The 20,560-nt window shown below is 39.3% G+C and overlaps 1 protein-coding gene and 1 pseudogene across 2 annotated transcripts in view; one reads left to right on the top strand and one right to left on the bottom strand.

Annotated features, from left to right (window-relative positions):
• The window catches only part of Stox1 (storkhead box 1), a 59,201-nt gene extending 39,148 nt beyond the window's left edge, over positions 1–20,053 (top strand). The window contains exons 2-4 of one of the 2 annotated variants that reach the window (XM_046419808.2): positions 9,213–9,365; positions 11,444–13,784; positions 15,721–20,053. In XM_046419808.2, the coding sequence (XP_046275764.1) occupies positions 9,213–9,365; positions 11,444–13,784; positions 15,721–15,868 (2,642 nt within the window). In that variant the 3' untranslated portion in view covers positions 15,869–20,053. Of the gene's footprint in view, positions 1–9,212; positions 9,366–11,443; positions 13,785–15,674 lie in introns of both variants that reach the window. The other variant, XM_046419809.2, reaches the window with a different exon arrangement.
• Positions 18,240–18,580, bottom strand: LOC124075950 (large ribosomal subunit protein eL30-like; annotated as a pseudogene).
• Positions 20,054–20,560: the final 507 nt, after the last annotated feature.

Genomic DNA, 20,560 nt, shown 5'->3' with positions numbered 1-20,560 from the left:
CCATAAGGAACTGAATTCTGTCAGAAACCTGAGATTCTCCCCAAGAGCCTCTAGGTAAAAATCACAGGCTAACCAAATCCACCAGTCAAGCTGCCAGACCTCTGACCTATAGATTGTGAGATAATATATTTGTGTGGTTTTAAACCACCAAGTTCGTGGTAATTGCTTGTCAGTCATAGAAAACTATTACAACTGGATGACGTCATTAACATATCCAGAGTAGAAGCCATGAAGGAAAAGAGGTTAGGAAAGGGCACCTCAAGACCTAACTGGCTTTTTTTTTTTTTTTTTTTTTTTGGTACTAGGGATTGAACCCAGAGTTATTTAGCCACTGAGCCACATCCCCAACCCTATTTTTTAAACATGTATTTTTTAGTTGTATGTGGAACAATACCTTTATTTATTTTTAAAAATGTGGTGCTGAGGGTTGAACCCAGCGCCTCATGCATGCTAAGTAAGCACTCTACCTCTGAGCCACAACCCCAGCACCCCCAAGCCCTATTTTTTATATATTATTAGAGTTGCTAAGTGCACCGAGTTGCTAAATGCCTTGCTAAATTGCTGAGGCTGGCTTTGAACTCATGATCCTCCTGCCTCAGCTTCCCAAGCTGCTGGGATTACAGCAGAGAGCCACTGTGCCTGGCATGTTTTTAAAGAGTCTGCTGGTTTGAGCATTTACCTCCTTTCTTCCTAGCTGAGACCTCCCTTTATCACAATGAAGGTGGTAGCCTCAAAGAGCACCCCCAAATATGACTACCTATCTTCTCTGTGCTTCCAGGTGCTGACAACCAGACTGTGGAGTCTGTCATAGTTCGTCCAGGGCCTCTGTGACTCAACTGATATTTGATATTAGTGGACAGATCACTTGAAAAGGAGGCTGCTAATTTAGGAATCTAGACAGGCTGAGGTGTGGTTAAAAAAGATCACTGAGGACTGGCTGTGAAAACAGCTCAGCCTCCCTAATGGAAGTCATTACCTTTCAACAGAGGGCATTTCCCAGAGGGGAGCCATTTGTCTGAGTGCAAAATAAACATCACCTTGCTTATGAAAGAATTTCAGCTTCCATGTCAGATAACCTGACTACCCTTAGATCTACAGCCAGCTTCTGAGTCTTGGCACTCTTGTTTCTACATGTGGAGGAAAGTGTTTGCATTCTTCTATCAAACTGAAAGGGAGACATGGGGGGGTGGGGTTGGCTTTGCTTGCCCGAAATCTTTCTCTTTTTTATTTCCATTTTGATTGGTTTTCTGAGCCTATTTGAAGTTATGATACAATAGATCTAATTATTTAAAGTCATTGAGATTATTGCATAGCCCCTTATCTCTGATGAGGAGTGTGTTGTTACAAAATGTTTTTGGTTTCACAAGTCCAGGATTGATTTTGATGTTAAAAAAAAATTGGTGGAAATTCTGTATTGGATAAAAGAGCAGTTTAGAATCAGGGAAACTTCTTGGATTACTTTGAACAAAACATCCTTTTTTAAAATTAAACTTGAGTGTATCTGCAGGCTGTTTAATTTGCGCTCTATTGTCATCTCTAATGTGTGTAGAAGATACCTTTCCCACAGTGGGATTCAATACTGGCGCCCAAAAAGATGGTTTCAGATTTCATGTGTCCGGGTAATTAGCCCAGTTAGAGAGGCTCAGTTAAACCATTTGAAGGTCAATAATGCATGAATTTCTGGCAGACTGCCTAGCACATAGTCCATAAACACGTTTGTATGGTGATTAAATGTTTTCATAGTAAAGATTATATCTTATTTATTTTTTTTTAATATTTATTTTTTAGGAGTAGTTGGACACAATGCTACAACCCCAGCCTCAAGATTGTATTTTTTTTAATTTTTTTTTTTTTTAGTTTTAGGTGGACACAATATCTTTATTTTGTATTTATATGGTGCTGAGGATCGAACCCAGTGCCTCATGCATACTAGGCGAGCACTCTACCACTGAGCCACAATCCCAGCCCCAAGACTATTTTAAATATGAAATAATATCAGGATTAGTTTTATCTAAAGTCTAATGTTATGACAAATTCATGTTTTAGTATGACACATAAAAGTTCAGATTTGAGTGTTTTCCAAATTTCCAAAGAAATCTTTCCATTATTTTGCATATTTGGTAACAAATGCCCCAAATTAAAATGTCAGAATTTAAATTCTAAGAGCAGATGCTCTTGGAATTTGTTAAAGTGACTTAAGGACATAAGATAAATGTAAATGTAAGCATGATAGTTATTTTTTCCCCATAAAGGTACAGTTCTGATGTAAATCTTTCATTTTCTCCCTGAAATTTTACTAATCATTCAGATAGAAAAATAAACGCTCAATTGTCATAAAGATGCATTTACACGCTCAATTGTCATAAAGATGCATTTAATTCAAGAGCTTCATCAGTGAACAAAACAGACACAGTATGATTGGGTCAGGCAGATCATACCTTGATTTTGGTTCTGTCTTTTCTTACTCAGTGACCTCAGGTCACAAGCTTTCTTTTTGTCTGGCCGTTTCCTCTAAAATGATAAGGATACCAAACCTCATCTTAAACTACTCATAGTCACCTTCACGACAGCGAGTGAACATGCTAAATTGCTGCCCTGTGTCAGAGCTTCACTTAGGGTGCTGGGGACCTTCTATTGGCTTGTGCTTCCCACACACACCAACTCTGGAGAAAGTGACCGCACTGCCAGATCAGTATGCTGGCACCAACTTTCCCACTTGAGACAGTGCAAAGTTGAGGCTTGTTTTACTAAAACTTCCCACTGACAATCTGTAACTGGCAGACTTTAGGAGTCCACTGTCCCTGTTTGAGGCCTGAGTATTTACACCTCATGGATTTGCCAGGAAACAGATCTTTGAACCACTTCTTTGGCCTGTGGCTTCTTTTGCTGGAAAACCATCAGCATAGGGTATTTTTCTAGAGGTCTTCCATCTGAGGCTTTAGAAGGGGTCTTTGTGTCCTCACAAGAAAACTGCCTCTTTTTCCTTAGGACTTTGATGAGGGCTTAGATTGCATAGGATTACTGTTGAGCTATTGTCATCAACTCCAGGAGCATGTCACACTTTCCCAGGGGCCTGCTCCCACTGGACAGGCACTTTCTAAGCCACTTTCAGTAGAGGCATGGGAGTGAGGGGGACAGGGACTGATTGCCTGGGTTTATATGAGTCTGTATCCATCACTGAGCAGGCTGATTCTAGTTATCCTGGACTTTACAGGATGTTATCAGTTTTCACCAATGAAGAGCTTAATATTTTGGCGATGGGCATACATCTACATGCCACATACCAATTTGTCTTTCACTGCCCCCACCAAAAGGTATGCTTTCAAAAAATATTTTTATTTTTTATTTTCAGAGAGAGAGAATTTCAGTATTTTGGCGGACACAACATCTTTGTATGTGGTGCTGAGGATCGAACCGGGCCGCACACATGCCAGGCAAGCACGCTACTGCTTGAGCCACATCCCCAGCCCTCAAAAAATATATATTTTTTTAATATATTTTTTATTAGTTGTTGACGGACCTTTATTTCATTTACTTATTTATATGTGGTGCTGAGAATGGAACCCAGTGCCTCAAACATACTAGGCAAATGCTCTACCACTGAGCCACAACCCCAGCCCTCAAAAAATATTTTTAAACTCATCATTCTTTGCTTTCATTACAACTTAAAGAGATTAAAAAAAAATTAGTACACCAACCAAATTCTTTCTGAGTAAAGAATCAGTAAATTAATAAGAATAAAATCTGTTGCAGAAAACACATCAGACACAATGACCTCATCTATATTGTTGTACTTTGTTGACATTTGCCTTCCAGCCTAACCACTTTTTCCATTTCTGAAGCACCCTAGAGTACAAAGCTTTATGTTAACAGAGAGAACATTGTTGTCAACTGTTTACTCTCCGGCCCACAGACTCTCTTTAGCCTTCTGATCCCTGGTGTAGCTCCAGGGTCAAAGGTCCACAGCAGGCCTGGACTTAAGGGTACTCTTTTAATTACTGCATAGTAGTTGAGGATAAAGCCAAAGGGCTGGCCCTCGGATTGTGAAATCTGATTTATATCTATAAGTGAGATTTTTGTGCACAGAAAGTTAATTTTGCATTCCAAAAACCAAAGGAGGGCAACAGTCACTGAAACAGACCAGTGCTGTAGCTTGGAAATGATCCCCGCATCTGTCACAAAAGTTCTCTGTTAGGGTTCACTCTGCTTTCAGGCACAAAGAAAACTTGATTTATGCACCTGAAGGACGTATCTTAGCAACGGCTGTGAAGGAAATGTACTGAGAAACTTTCTCTAGGCTTTGTCTAGAGGGAGTGCCACAATGGAGGTTAAAGCAATTTAACATGTTCTCTACAGTGCAGTTTATATGTAGTTGTATTAATTTTAAGGAGAAAAAAAAGGCAATTAGTTTTCCTATTTGATAGTAGATTTGTTTGTTCTTAAAATACACATCCCCATGCCATGGTAGGAATTATGAATAAATTCTCTAAAGAGTATCTTCGGATTTCCCAAGAAATGTTAGGATTATTTTAAGAAGTTGTTTAGAATTCTTAAAAAATGTAAGATAAAATTCCACTTCCCATACATTTCTGTTTGTTAATTTAAAGTATAGCTTTCTGGGGGAATAATATTTTCTTCTGAAATAACTAGAAATTCACAGGAGGTGGGAAAGAAATGTATAGGAATGTCCTCTGCACCCCTCTTCCAGTCCCATAAAAAATCATGACTGTTAGTTTTCTTATGAAATGAGAAATTAAACTTAAGGATCCAAGTAGAAAGTGGGTTGCTTCAGTTCTGGCTCCAGGGTGAAACTGGAGAACAGAGCACAGCTGGCTTCTGATTCACTTGCATGGAAATGGAGAGTCACAGCAAGTGAGGGCAGCAGGGGCATCGGACAGCACACCAACTATCCAGCCACTCGTCTCACTCCTTTCAGGGTCCTCCCTGCTCCCATCTCAAAATTCAAAGCAACTGGGTTTAGGGAGAGTGTAAGACCAGGCTCACATGGGTATAGTGCGGTTAGGCAAAGTCTGTAGGTTTTGCCCCCTCTTCTTCCCCAGGATGCTAGCCCTTGTCTTTGAAGGCAGCAGACCTACCCCCCCACCAACCTCCACCCCGCTTTAAAATTAAGGGTCCCTACTCCCACCAAGAGTAATCAATTCAAGATCACATGCAAAGAAAAATATTTGTTTGGGAGAAGTTGGAAAGAGATACAAAAATTTTAAGTCATTTATTTTAAACTAAGCACATAAAATTCTACCAAAGATGCATTAAAAATATTTGAAATTGCACTTTAATTTCATATTTTGTCTGGTTGAGGAGGGAGGTAAAAAGAGAAGAAAGTAAATTTCAATTGCAGAAAGAAAAAGAAAGGGAAGGAATGAGTGGGGTTGGGGGAGAGTTATCACCCTTAGGTCAGGAGCGGAGGTTCAAGGAGAATTTTGACTTTTAGGTAAGTTAATGTCCCATGGAAGAGTGAGTTTCAGGGTGTCATGTATTGAAATGTTAATTAATGGGTTAACCATTCATCTGACTTCTTGGACTGCTACAGACATAAGAGCTTCACCCAGCGGGTTACAACTGAGCCACTTGACACCACCCCTCCTCAGGAAACTCCAGGACCAACTTTGTTGAACAGTAGTTACTTTCACATTACTATCCTTCACACACACCCCCATCTCTTTCTCACTCCAAAGAGTGTCAACTCAGATCTGCATTAGGGACATCCCCTGGGAAGTTGTTAGAAATGCAGAATTACAGGGGGCTGGGGATGTAGCTCAGTTGGTAGAGTGCTTGCCTAGCATGCACAAGACCCCAGGTTCAATCTGAGCACCACCAAAAAAAAGCAGAATTACAGGTTCTGCCCCAACCGACCTTCCAAAACAGAATCTGCTGGTCTCTGTAGCTTTTTTCTTATCCTTTTCCCTTCCAGATTGCCACTTGTCTTGCAGAAACAAGGCTTAATCACTTGGAGAATCTTACTTCAAAGTCTTATTCCTTTGGTATTTTCTTACCTCAAGGATAGGTTCCCCAGCTCCCTTTGCACCCTTTTTCTCCCCATTCCTGTCTTTTTCTCCTCTCATGATTGTGCCATCTCTCTAACTTTAGAAAGATCAGATGACCTGGCTGTGCAAACGCCCCCCCCCACACACACACACACCACTCCTTCCCCTCACCTCCCTCCCTCATTCTGCTGTGCCTCAAAATATTCCTGGTCTCTGCCACCCTCTATTCTTAAGTCTCAGATAAAGTACCATCTTCCTTATTTCTAAGCTAGTTTGAAACACTTTCTCTTTTCCCTTCTCAGAGATCTTGCTGTCTTACTAGTCTTCTTTCTCTGGGAATTATTTCTGTCATTTCTACTAAGCCCTTCCTTTTTGCATCCAAAGGTGCAGAGAGATCACAACACACACAGTCATATTACTTGTTCCTATTCTTCTCTGATTTGTAATCTGTTTCACCCCTTTCACAATCGGGTTTCTCACACAAATGGTCTGGAATACTGTTTCCAGGTTGAATGATTTTGCGTCCTGGCTCCAGGGACATTTGGCAATGTCTGGAGACATTTTTGGTTGCTTCAAATTTAGGAAATTCTATTGGCATCTAGTGGGCAGGTAGAGTTGAGGGATGCTATGAGATATCCTATGATGCCCATGACTGCCCTCTCCCCAACAAAGAATTACCAGGCTGGGATAAACAGAGATCCCAGTTTGCCTTTGATTTTTCTAGTTACAGCACTGAAAATCCTGTGACTCAGGAAAATTCTTAGTCCTGGGCATAACTGGACTACTACTGGTTGCCAAATGATTCCAAATGTCAAAAGTGTCAAAGTTGAGAAACTCCAGAAGGAAGACCCATTAATTTTACTTTTTTTTTTTTTTACTAACGCCCTTCATATGATGTGACCTTTAATTTTTATCTTTTCTATTGAAACTATTTTCTTTCCTCTTCCCTTTATTTATTTATTTAGTTTTTGGCAGTACTGGGGATCGAAACCACAGTGCTCTACCACCAGGCTACACCTTCAGCCCTTCAAAAAAAAAAATTTTTTTTTTTTTGAGTCAGGGTCTTGCTAAGTTGCTGAAGCTGACCTCAAACTTGAAATCTTCCTGCCTTGGCATCCTGAGGCACTGGGATTATAGGTGTGTGCCACCATGTCCTGCTTTATTGAAACAATTTTCTTGAAAGAGATTATCTTCGAACCAATAGTCATTCTCCTTCAACCAAGCTTTTGACTTGACTCTGTGTGTGTGTGTGTATGTGTGTGGTGGGGGGGCGGTTGGCGTACAAACCCTCAAACATCCTAGGCAAGCACTGTACCACTGAGCTATGCCCCTAGCCCACCCCTCTTTTGTGAGATAGGGTCCCCTATGTTTCCCAGGCTGACTTGGAACCCCTGAGCTCAAGCAGGCCTCTGCTTCCCACTTTACTATTCATTTTGAAGCTCTTTTTCCCTCATTCTGAGTTCCCCCTTCTAACCTCGTTACTGTGTCTTCTCTCTTTTGTATGTTTTTATTTGTACTCTCTTAAATGCATATAGTCTCTTAGTGATGTGTTCCTTGTCTCTCTTCTTTATTAAAGAAGTCTGACATTGGTAGCTGTCCAGTAGAATCTGGATACAGGGTCTCACTAAGTTGCTTAGAGCCTTGCTAAATTGCTGAGGCTGACCCAAACTTCCAATCCTCCTTCCTCAGCTTTCTGAGTCACTGGGATCACAGGTATGCACCATGTGTTCAGCAGGATAGTCAGTCTTATGTGCCTTGGGCTTTCTTCTTCCATGGTTTTTCTCCATGTCTTCTTGATAATTGGAAAAATACTGTGGCCCTTTTCTGTTTCAGATCTTCCTGATTAGCTAGGAGTGGTGGTACAAGCCTGTAATTCCAGCAACTTGGGAAGTTGAGGCAAGAGGACCTCAAGTTTGAGGCCAGCCTTGGTAACTTAACAACTTAGGGAGAACCTATCTTAAAGAGAAAAATAAAAAGGGCTGGGATGTATCTCAGTAGTAAATCCTGGGTTCCATCCCCAATACCAAAACCAAACCAAAAACCAAAAATATCTTCCTGATCACCTCTATTAGGAAGGTGTGGAACGGTGAAAATATACCAAATTAGGGCTGGGGCTGTAACTCAGTGGTAGAGCACTTGCCTTACATGTATGAGGCACTGGGCTCAACCTTCAGCATCACATAAAAATAAATTAATAAATAAAGATATTGTGTCCAACTACAACTAAAAAAAAAAAAAAAAGAAATTTACAAAAATAAAGAAAGGAAGCCAGGCTCTATGGCAAATGCCTATAACCCCAGTGGTTCGAGAGGCAGAGGCAGGAGGATCATGAGTTCAAAGACAGCCTCAGCAATTTAGTGAGCAATTTAGTGAGGCACTAAGCAACTCAAGACCCTGTCTCTAATAAAATACAAAATAGGGCTAGGGATATGGCTCAGTGGTCAAGTGCCCCTGAGTTCAATCCCCAGTACCCCCACCCCCAAAAAAGAATGCCAAATTAGGAGTCAGAAGACCATTCTCTGTCACTTTATTTGCTTTTAGACTTTTAAAATTTTTATTTATTTATTTTTTATTTTTTGGTACTGGGGATTGAACTCAGTGGTGCTTTACCATTGAGCCTCATCCCCAGCCCTTTTTATTTTTTATTTTGAGACAAAGTCTCCCTGCGTTGCTTAAGACCTCCCTAAATTACTGAGGCTGGCCTTGAACTTGAGATTTTCCTGCCTCAGCCTCCAGACTCTGGGATTACAAGTGGGCGCCACTGTGCCCAGTAAATTTTTTTGTTTTGTTTTATGGTGCTAGGGATGGAACTTAGGGCCTTGCTCATGCTAGGCAAATGCTCTACCACTGAGTCACACTCCAGCATGTGAAATATGCTTTGAAAGATATGAACTTCTATATAAGCATGTCTGACCTCCTGAATTTTAATAGACATTTTGCCTTCCTGTGGCAGCTTACTGTTTCTTGCTCATAAGTTAGTGACAGATACTATAAACTTCTGAAAAGTAGAGACCATGATGTAAATCTTTTTCTTTCATAGGACTATGATTGTACATGTCATGTCAACAGATTCTGAGTAAAGACTGATGAAAGAAAGAATAACAATTCCATAACTCTCTTTGTAACTATTCTTGGTTTACTAAGTCCAAACACTTTTTACTGTGTCATACTTATCACCTACCCTCCTCTTTTTGATCTCCAATTTAGGTGATGTCTTTCCAGTGCAAATGAATCCAATAGTTCAGTCTCAGTTTGTACCATTGGCTGAAGTTCTTTGCTGTGCTATATCTGATATGAATGCTGCGCAGATCTTAGTAACACAGGAATCACTTTTGGAGCGTTTGAGGAAACATCATCCAGGTAAGGTGATGAACTTTTCTGAATTTGCATCTGTTAAGTTTCTATTTATAACTAATCATAAACACATAAGTAAACTAGGTGATATCCTTTTTTTCTTTTTCTATAGAATCTTATATGAAAACTCTGCTAGAAAAAGTCCTGCATCAACAAATTTGATAAGGGAATTTCTTTTACTTTCTAGATGCATTTTTTTAAAGTAAATGTTTTTGACAGTAAATAAATCAAACTCTAGAAAGGAGTCAACAAAAAAGTGCATCTCCCCCACCTTTCATTTTTTCCATTCCCATTCTCAGAGATGACAACTGCTTTGTTTATAGTTATTACATATGATTTTATAAATTGCACTTAAATAAATATATAACATTTTATAATATAAATGGGAACATTCTATACATTCTCCTTGTACCTTTAATTTTTTTCCTTTACAAAAATTGGAGTCATGAAGCTGGGGCCTGGTAGCACCCATCTGTAATCCCAGTGCCTTGGGAGGCAGAGGCAGGAGGATCTTGAGTTCAAAACCAGCCTCAGCTATTTAGCAAGGTGCTAAGCAACTCAGACCCTGTCTCTAAATAAAATATAAACCAGGGTTGGGGATGTGGCTCAGTGGTCGAGTGCCCTTAAGTTCAGTCCTCAGTACCAAAGGAAAAAAAAAAGTTAAAGACATGAGGCTATGATTTTTAAAAATTCCCATGTTTGCTCATCAAGAATGCCTTCCTGGACTGGGGCTGTGGCTCAGCAGTAGCGCACTTGCCTGGCATGTGTGAGGCACTGGATTCAATTCGCAGCACCACATATAAATAAATAAAATAAAGGTCTGTCAACAACTAAAAAAAAATAAAAATTAAAAATAAAAAAATAATGCTTTCCAGGGGCTTGGGTTGTGGCTCAGTGGTGGAGCACTTGCCTAGAAAGTGTGAGGCACTGGGTTCGATCCTCAGCACCACATAAAAATAAATAAGATAAAGGCACACTGTTCATATACAACTAAAAAATTTTTTTAAAAAAGAATGCTTTGGGGGGATATATGCTTTGGGGATATAGCTCAGTTGGTAGAGTGCTTGCCTCATATGCACAAAACCCTGGGTTCAATCCCCAGCACCACAAAAACAAAACCAAAAAAAAAAAAGATTGGGCTGGGGTTGTGGCTCAGTGGTAGAGAGCTCACCTAGCACGTGTAATGTACTGGATTCAATCCTCAGCCCCATATTAAAAAAAAAAAAAGGTATTGTGTCCACCTACAACTAAAATAAAAAATAAATATTTAAATATTTTTTAAAAAGAATGCTTTCCAAGCAGGTGCAGTGGCACACCCTTGTGGCTTGGGAGGCTGAGCCAGGAGGATCTTGAGTTCAAAGCCAGCCTCAGCAAAAGTGAGGTGCTAAGCAACTTAGTGAGACCCTGTCTCTAAATACAAAATAGGGTTGGAGATGTAGCTCAGTGGTCAAGTGCCCCTGAATTCAGTCTCTGGCACCCCTGTTGCCCCCCAAAAAATGGTTTCCTCAAATATTATTTTTTTAATGTGCTCAGCTCGAATCCAGGGCCTCATGTATCCAAGGCAAGCACTCTATCACTGAGCCACACTTCCAGCCCTCAAAAAGTTTAAATTTAAAATGGATTTGTATTTTGAGTAAATTCAGATGTTTTTCTCTATTCAATCATTAATGTATCTTTTCAGGGATCAAATTATATTGATGTTATTCAGTTAAATTATTAATGTCATTTTTGCTTCTTTGGCATTTTAATTGAATATATTAATTGTGTTATAATTAACCCTGAGTTCATCAAGCAAAGCAAATGTGAGGTCATTTTTTTTTTAATTGGTACTGTGGATTGGTACTCACTTTACCATTGAGCCACATCCCCAGCAATTTTTATTTCTGAGTTTGGGTCTCACTGAGTTGCTTAGGGCCTTTCTTAGCTGTTGAGGCTGGCCTTGAACTCGTGATCCATCTGCCTCAGCCTCTCCAGCCTTATAGGTATGCACTACCATGCCCAGCTGTATGATTATTTCTAAGTTGCTAATTTTACTCCTTATAATGTTTCTTGTTCAAAATCTGTAAAATGCTTGTTTGTTTTAGGGATTGCAATTCCATCTCAAGATGTTCTCTATACCACTCTGGGAACTCTGATTAAAGAAAGGAAGATTTATCACACTGGAGAAGGATATTTCATAGTTACTCCTGAGACTTACTTCATCACAAATGCAACAGCTCAGGAAAATAAGAGAGTCCTCCTATCAGATGAAAGTCACCTAGTGTCCACTTCTGTGACCTATCTGGTGAGCATGGAGAACGGTGCAGAGTCCACCAAAGAGAATGTTGTCCCTGTTTCCCATTGTCGGTCTTGCCAGTGTTTCCCTGACACATGCAGTCAGGGTGTTGAGGAACCACCAACTGCTGCAGATATGATTAGAAAAGACCAGAAAGGTCTTGGGGAATCCACGCCTTTTGTTCAGAATCAGACAATTTCAGCACCTGAAGAGAATCATATCCGTGAGAGCCCTAAACTTTTACCATACAAAGACAAAGAAAAAGGCAAGAAATTTGGCTTTAGTGTTTTGTGGCGCAGCATATCTAGAAAGGAAAAGCCCAAAACAGAGCATAGCAGTTTCTCTGCCCAGTTCCCACCTGAAGAATGGCCTGTCCGAGATGAGGATAACTTGGACAATATCCCACGAGACATAGAACATGAAATAATCAAGAGAATTAATCCCATTCTGACTGTTGACAACTTAATCAAACATACAGTCCTAATGCAAAAATGCGAAGAACAGAAAAAATATAATAGCCAGGGCACTTCCACTGACATGCTGACAGCCAGGCTTAAGTATCCTTCCAAAGAGGGAGTTAAGAAAAGGCCCAGTCAGTCTGTCAAAAAGACTCGCAGGCGGGGCCATTCTCATAGGCAGAGACACAAAGTCCGGAGTTGGGGGAGTGATCTTCAGCCAGGAAGTGTTAGACTGGAGAGGTACCCCAAGCTTCCTGCCACCCAGCCTGGCCCCAGAATTAAAAGCCCCAATGAAGTGAAAGTTCAGAAATCACTTGGTGAAAATCCAACAGTGCTAGTTTCCCACATGATTTACAAGAAGCGAATCAGTAATCCTTTCCAGGGCTTGTCTCTCCGAAGAAGCCCAATGACCAAAGGGTACAACACTCAAAAGAGCAATGGTCTAAAACCCCATCAGATTGGACCAAAGGAAAAGCCTTTCCAAAAGTCGAGGCTTTCAGATTCCTCAAGAATCTCTGATGGTGAAGCCCAACAGCCATATCCTGAACAATGTCATGATAAACTGAAAGCAGAATCCATTTATGTGACAAATTCTACTGTCCAATCTGTCAGTGATGACTTCAGAGCTGACCTCTTAAATTCCCTTCAATGTAGTGTTTTGCAAAATGACAGTCAATGCTACTCCTTTAGGGAAAGCATGTTGAGATATGATGCGCATGGTGGTGAAAATAAAGTAATCTCTGAAGTCTTGGGAAAAAGTCATTCACACTCTGACAAGTTAGGGGAGACCAAAGAAACATGGCATATCCTGCCATCACGAGGTTCCTCCTCAGCAGGACCAACATCCTCTGCTAGTAGATTAGTTGATAAAACAATACACCAGTTTCAAAACCTTGGCCTCTTGGATTACTCATTTGGTCCAAACTATTTGAGACAATCTGAGACACAAGATAGAGATTCAGAATATCTAATGAGAAAGGCATTTGTCCAGGAGGCAAAGACTGCAAATCTAGAAAATGAAGGGCTTTTTGATGATGACCAGGACTTGTATCAGGACGAAGTGGAGGATCATGATGGGGCTTGCAGTTCATTATATCTAGAGGAGGATGACTTTCCTGAGAATGATGGCTTGTGTCAAATGCTACCTGGCCGCACTCAATATTCCTTTTTAGATAGAAGCAAGTGGAATCAGTTGGAAAGACGACAAGTGACTGAGAGATCGCTGACTGAGCGTAACAGCAAAATGGATAGGTTTGAGCTTCAGGCACATAGAAGAAATGAATGGTATAAGCCTACTGGGTTGCTTATAAACCCAGATGAAAGACAAAACCAGAATCTCTCTGCTGAAATCCATACCCAGTTTGATTTCAACAATGAAGAAGAACCCAGTGTTACTAAATATGAACAGGCCTCACCACCACCTGCAGCTGGAAGTTTATTTGATTACTATAGTACAAGGAAACCCAATATTGAGGCTGAAATCCTACAAGACTCTGTTGGTGACACAGTAAAGAAATCAGTGAGCCAGAGTCCTCAGAATCAGGAAATGGGAAAACATTTCCCACAAAAGTTAGAACTTTTCGATGCTTCACATATACCAGTATTGGCTCAGGATATCCAGCATGAACACCGTCTCTTGGAAGGAACAGAAAACCATAGCATGGCCGGAGATAGTGGAATAGATTCTCCACGGTAAGCACATGTGAAAGTGTTTGATTAGCTACTATGCCACAGGGTTATTAAAATCAAGGGCATAGTGAATTGCTTGGTGAGAGACTCCTGATATAAGTCCACCAGCCTTAGTGAATAAATTGTTTAATGTCACAGTGGGATCTCATAGAATAAGATAGAGTTCTTTTTTTTTTTTTTTTCTTTTTAGTACTGGGAATTGAACCAGGCATGCTCTACACTGAGCTACACCCCAAGCCATTCTAGAGACAGAGTCTCACTAAGTTGACAAAGCTGTCCTTGAGCTTGTGATCCTTCTGCATCGGCCTCCCAACTCACTAGGATTACAGGCATGTACTGCTGCACCTGACAGGATAGAGTTCATTTTTAATTTGAACCAATATTTTTTTTGGTGGGGTGGTGGTACTGGAGATTGATCCAGAGGCACTTTACTGCTTGAGCTATTTCCTCCGTCATGTTTATTCATTCATTCATTTTTGAGACAGTATCCCTTTAAGTTGCTAAGCATCTTTCTAAGTTGCTGAGATTGGCCTCAAACTTGGGATCCTCCTGCCTCAGTTTTCCAAGTACCTGGGATTATAGATGTGTGTCACTGCACCTGGCTGGAGGGTACATTTTTGACATATGTATCTTACATTTTTGTTTAATTTTTGTGTTATTGGGGAACCCAGAGGGGCTCTACCGCTGAGCCCTTTTTATTTATTTTTCATTTTGAGATACATTCTGCTAAATTGAGATACATTCTGCTAAATTGCCGAGGCTGGCCTTGAACTTATGATCCTCCTGCCTCAGCCTCCCCAAGTAGCTGGGATTACAGATGTGCACCACTACATCCAGCTGTATCTTTTTTCTTTTTTTTTTTCTATCTCTCTCTCTCTTCGAGTTGTAGATGGATACAATACCTTTATTTATTTTTATGTGATGCTGAGGTTTGATCCCAGTGCCTCACACTTGCTAGGCAAGCGCTTTACCACTGAGTGCAACCCCAGGCCCCCAGGCCCCCTGCTACTGCTTGAGCCACATCCCCAGCCCATGCATCTTAATATCTCTAGATGGAGAGGAGCAATTTGGGAAAGGGGGAATGTTAAAAGCAAAGATAACAGTGGGACTGGGGGTGTGGCTCAGTGGTAGAGGGAGTGCTTACTGTACAAAGAGGCCCTGAATTTGATCCCCAACACTAAAAAAATGAAACAAAAACAAAAATGGTAATGTGACATAGCTGAAGCAAGGCATATGTGTTAGATAAGGAATATAACTTACAGATCCTAGGAAAACAATTTTGTCAATATGAAAAATATAATGATTGGCTTTTTCCTTTTATGACTTCTCAAAAAGAAGTCAGGGATGTGGAGATATTGGCCACTTTAGATGTATAGAAGAGTTTTTCAGGGAACTTATTGTTTCTGACTAGCATATACTTGATATTAGATTGATAATGGATCTGAGATCAGATGTATAGAAAATGTGAACTTCTTTGAAAGCAGTATAACTGAGGTGCTACCATGAAGCCTTTAAAATATAAAGAATACTGTTTTTTTAAATTTATTTTTTAGTTGTAGTTGGACACAATACCTTTATTTTATTTATTTATTGTTTTACGTGGTGCTGATGATCGAACCCAGGGCCCCAAATATGTGCTAGGGGAATTCTGAGCCACTACCCCAGCCCAAGAATACTAAGTTTTTAGTTCTGTTTGTTTTTGGTGGTGGTGCTGGGGATTGAACCCAGGAAAACTTGTGAATGCTAGGCAAGCACTCTACCAACTGAGCTATATCCCCAGCCACCAAGAATACTAAGTTTTTAAAGGTTAACTTATTTGGTAAGTGTACTTTAATGTTAATGTACTGCTTCAATATAACAAATGAAAATATAATGCCTTCATTACAATTCCAGGTCCCTTTTGAAGGAAATAAAATTGTGTTATTTCTAATACGTCTAGGACACAGAGCCTGGCATCTAATAATTCAGTCATTTTGAATGGACTTAAGAGAAGACAGAATTATCTGCAGAACGTTGAAAGCACAAAGAGAAGTCAAGCACTCACATCCAGTTCCTTACTACAACTAACTCCAGTCATAAATGTTTAATTTTCTTTTGGAGAAAATTTTTTGTAAAAATGTACAGAAGGATTCTATAGAATCAATCAATCAAATGAATATGTAAAATTCCTCTAAAACCAAGCATATGTACTATTAACCTCATAATTATATATTTTGTCCAATATTTCTAATTTTCTAATTTTTTTTTCCTTTTTTGATATTGTAAAGCAGATTTTAGCAGATTAGGAATTTCTGGGGAATATTTAGATTGCAATAAAAAACATGGAGTCATTGATCCTTTTCCGATTAAATGTCATTAATTTTCGTTCATTGGTTTCTCAAATACTTAGGATGCTAATTTACTATGTAGTGACTTTTTTTTTTCTTTTCAGTACTCGGGATTGTACCCAGGAGCTGCTCTACCACTGTGTTACATTCCCAGCCCTTTTTGTTTTCATTTTGAGACTGGGTCACACTAAATTGGCTGGCCTTGAACTTTGGATCCTCCTGCCTCAGCCTTCCGAGTAGCTGGCATTATAGGAGTACACCGCCATGCCTAGCTAGAGGGTGTTTTTTCTAAAAGTTTTTTAATAATCGCCAAAGCTTAGATCTTAAAAGTGATTGAATAACTGGAGAGTTCTGATTCTTACCATCCTGAAGGTCCGAGTAAAGCTCAGCATTGTTGGGAGCTACATTCAGGTTCTGTGGAAGTGCAGAAGAGGGAGGTCAGATTTACTGTTCTGTTTAGCATTGGTCAGACCATTCCCTCCTGACTGCTGGTTTTCAGTGGGCCTGGCCAACCTACCATGCATTCTAAAATTAGCCATGGTCACAGGGACCTGCTCAAAGTTCTTGTACCAATAGGGGTAACCTGGCATAAGGACTTGTGGGGGAGGTAAAAGCAGAGGCTTTTTTTTTTTTTTTGCATTACTAGAGATGGAACCCTGTTGTTGTTTTGGTACTGGGAATTGAACCCAGCTTTACCATCCCTGTTTTTTTTTTTTTTTTTTTTTTGGAGATAACTTCTTGCTGAATTGCTTAGGGTCTAGCTAAATTGCTGAGGATGGCTTTAAATTTGCAATCCTCCTTCCTCAATTGGGATTATAGGCATGCACCACCTCACCTGCTGTATTAGGGAGTCTTACAACATGGTATCAGCACCAGTGAATGGAAGTTAGAGAAATAATTCAACTTGGTATGAGAACTTAACTATTAAACAAAACTATTTGAAGATGAAGTAGGTAGCTTTGTAAAATAATAAATTTTCTGTTACTTAGGGGATTCAGCCAGAGGCTTGGTGATCCCTTTGCCTGCTACATTGCAGGTTTTCACAATTTAGCTTAACATAATGGCTAACCTAGGTAGCTGAGGAGTCTTTCCATATCTAAGGTTTTATGCTTATGAAATTTGGTATCTTATGAAATATTGAACTCATACAAAATTCCTGAGTATTGCTTCCAGTTCTCCATTTTTGCATCTATCATTGCCAATTATTGGAAAAGAAGGTTTTATCTTTGAATCTTAGATTAAGACAAGTATCTTATAGAGTGAGGAATCCAAAAGGAATTCTTTTGTGACTCTAGGAACTAATGATACCCATCTGATTCTGCCACTGTTACATTATGAAGCTCTAATTAGATGTATTAAGTGAAAATGATTGTGAAACAATAAACTTCCCTCCATAACATTCAGAATCTCAAATATTAAAGAAAGATGGGAATATGACCTATTAAGTTGTTTTGGAGATTAATCTTTAAATCAGGTGCATTTTTTCTGAATAACATGTATGTGTCTGAACTTTTAGTTCTTCATTTTTATTCCCTGTTGCAGTCTATTCTCTAATGAGAAAACTGTTTTCTACAGGCCGCTTGATTATTTGAGCTTAGGAGGAGTTAAGACCCAAATTTGAATCCCAATTCCAGTTTTAGTACATTGATGAAGCAAGTTACCAACTTTCCCTGATTCAGTTTTCTCATCAACAAAAGGGAGAATAGAAATGATATCTGCCCGGCAGGGTGATTGTGAGGTTTGGGGATAGCTATCCTATCAAAAGTTTCTAATGTAAGAGGTGTCTATTATTATTAAATGCGTGTGGTTGTGTGTATGTATGTGTATGTGTGTGTGTATGTATATACACACTTTTTTTTTTTTTAAAGCAAGCTCTGGCAAGCTTTTGGTTGTTGTTATATGTTTTTGGCAAAATTTTGTTTTTGTTTTTGGTACTGAGGGTTGAATCCAGGGGTGCTTCACCACTGATCCACATCCCCAGCCCTTTTTATTTTTTATTTTAACATAGGGTCTCGCTAAGTTGCTGAGGCTGGCTTTGAACTTGTGATTCTTCTGCCTCAGCCTCCTAAGTCACTGGGATTACAGGCATACCCCACTTCACCTGGCTGCAAGTTTTATTAAAGAAAAATTTTTACATGGCTTTATCTTCACCAGTCTGTTCTGGCAGATTTTTAATGATGTCCACCTGGTTTGAGGATAGCCAATGTGCATATTCTAGTACTTTTTGCATGCTGTGCCCAATTCATTATTATTGCCACTGTAGTGGTGGACACCAGTTTTGACTAACATGGCACAGTACTTTATTTCAGATTTTCTCAAAGCTGGGCAGTTGGTAAGGATGATCAATTTTGCTTTGCACTGTCTGAGTCTAGTCTGCTTGTACCCCAGAGCATACTTTCCACTTTTCATAACAAGCTGGAACCTAGAATTCATCAAATCCAGGGACTTTTTCATCTTCTTTGTGGCCACCATCTTCCTGCCTTAGGTGTGGGATAGCTCCCAACCAAGAACAGCCACCAAGATAGTCTGGGAATGAGAAGGGAAGCTACGTCTTTATTTTTAAATGTATTTATGTAGTCATAAAACTTGCCTGAGATGTAAATATATGACTTACTATACAGGTTTCCTGTTTTGTCAGGTTGTCTAGATCCTGTTATGGATTTAAGATTATAGAAAGTATCCTCCATCAAAATTGAGGTTATGTATGGGAGAAGTATTATGTCTTTAACAAGTTTCCAGTTAATACTTTATTCTATAAATAGGAACACAGTATGCAAAGTATGGGCTTATTTTATATATTCATATAATGTAAGCTACCTTTAATTCATCCTCTCTCATCTGGGATCTCAGACTTTAAGAAAACTCAGATAATAAGTTTATTTTTTCTGCAAGCTATTTTTAATATATTTCCTTTGCCTAACTCCTTGTCAACTAAAACACTTTAATTTCTTAGCTAGTGAAATTACACCAGCTCAGCAATGTGGCATTATCCCTTCTGTGTATCTTATTCATAGATTAGAAAAATGACCATAATTCAATTACGACTAAATGCAATTTAGCAGAATAACTATTTTAAAATATCAGATCTATAAGGAAAAACAATGGAAAGACCTTGTAAGAAGTGAAAGATTGCTGAAAACCTATCTACAGGTGTGTGATAAGTCTTTAAGAAATGGGAAAAGACAGACTATTGCCTAACAGGGATTAGAAAAAGAGATATAAAACAAATGAGGGAAGCCAGATTTGGTGGTACATGCCTGTAATGCCAGCTACTCAGAGGCCTCTAAGTCAGGATGATAAGTACAAGGCCAGCCTGAGCAATTTAGTGAGAACTCGTCTTAAAATTTTAAAAAAGGGCTGGAGATAACCCCTGGAATCAATCCGCAGTACTGGAAAAAAAAAAAGAATGAGTATCCAACTCAGGACTACTTTGCTAGACTTGTTTATCTTCCTGCTTTTGAAACACTGGAATTTTCCCTCTAGCAGAAGCAGCTTCCAAATATTTCTTGGGTAATGGTGCCCCCTTCTGGGATAACTGATGTGACTCTGAAACCCTTTGTATAGCTTGATTCAGAATATCTACTAAGTAATTGATTTAAGAAACATAACTCCCTCCAAAGGTTAAATATTTTAAAACTATAATGATTTGAATTAGGAGTTAAATTCATACATAAATATACATGTTCTAAATTGCTCAAAGAGGCCTCCTTTCCAATGCTTCAAAACCTTAAGCTAGAGTACTTTTTTACTTCATTTCTGTAGTACTGTTTGTATTAGCAAATCCTCCCAATTTCTTGCACTGTCAGAATTACTGTTCTCACTTTATTAACACGTTTTTAAAGTTGAGTTGGCTAAGATTACATGGCTTGCAATGGGAGAGATATTCTCTTCCCTTACTTTCTTTGTGCTTCTCCTTAGAACCATCTGCATTCTCTATCCCCAAAGTCTTTTTTTTTTTTTTTTTTTTAAATAAATGCCTTTTATTTTTATTTATTTATTCTTAGAGAGAGAGAGTTATTTATTTATTTTAGTTTTCAGTGGACACATCTTTGTTTGTATGTGGTGCTGAGGATCGAACTCCGGGCCTCAGGCATGCCAGGCGAGCACGCTACCACTTGAGCCACATCCCCAGCCCCTCCCCAAAGTCTCTTATCAATTTATAATTACTCCTTAAACTATTTCTTGTCTTAATATTTTAAAATGATGGTTTAGATTCCTGTTGAAACAAAAGTTCTACATGCAGATGTAAAATGTTGTACTCAATGTCTTTTTTTTTTTAATTCAACTTTCTAACTGTAGAATAAAAATTAAAATCTAGCCCTGTTTGTTTTGTGATGCTGGATATCTAACCATGGGCCTTGAGCATGCTAGGCAAGACTTCTACCACTGAGGTACATCCCCAACCCTAGCCCTCTAGTTTTAAAAATAACCACAGAGAAGAATTAAGTTTAG

The sequence above is a fragment of the Marmota monax genome, unplaced genomic scaffold (assembly GCF_021218885.2).
Source record: "Marmota monax isolate L192 unplaced genomic scaffold, Marmota_monax_Labrador192_F-V1.1 WCK01_AAM20220418_F8-fsc00019, whole genome shotgun sequence".
Lineage (NCBI taxonomy): Eukaryota > Metazoa > Chordata > Mammalia > Rodentia > Sciuridae > Marmota > Marmota monax.
Note: the sequence above shows the minus strand (reverse complement) of the source record. Positions and strands in the feature narration are given on the sequence as shown.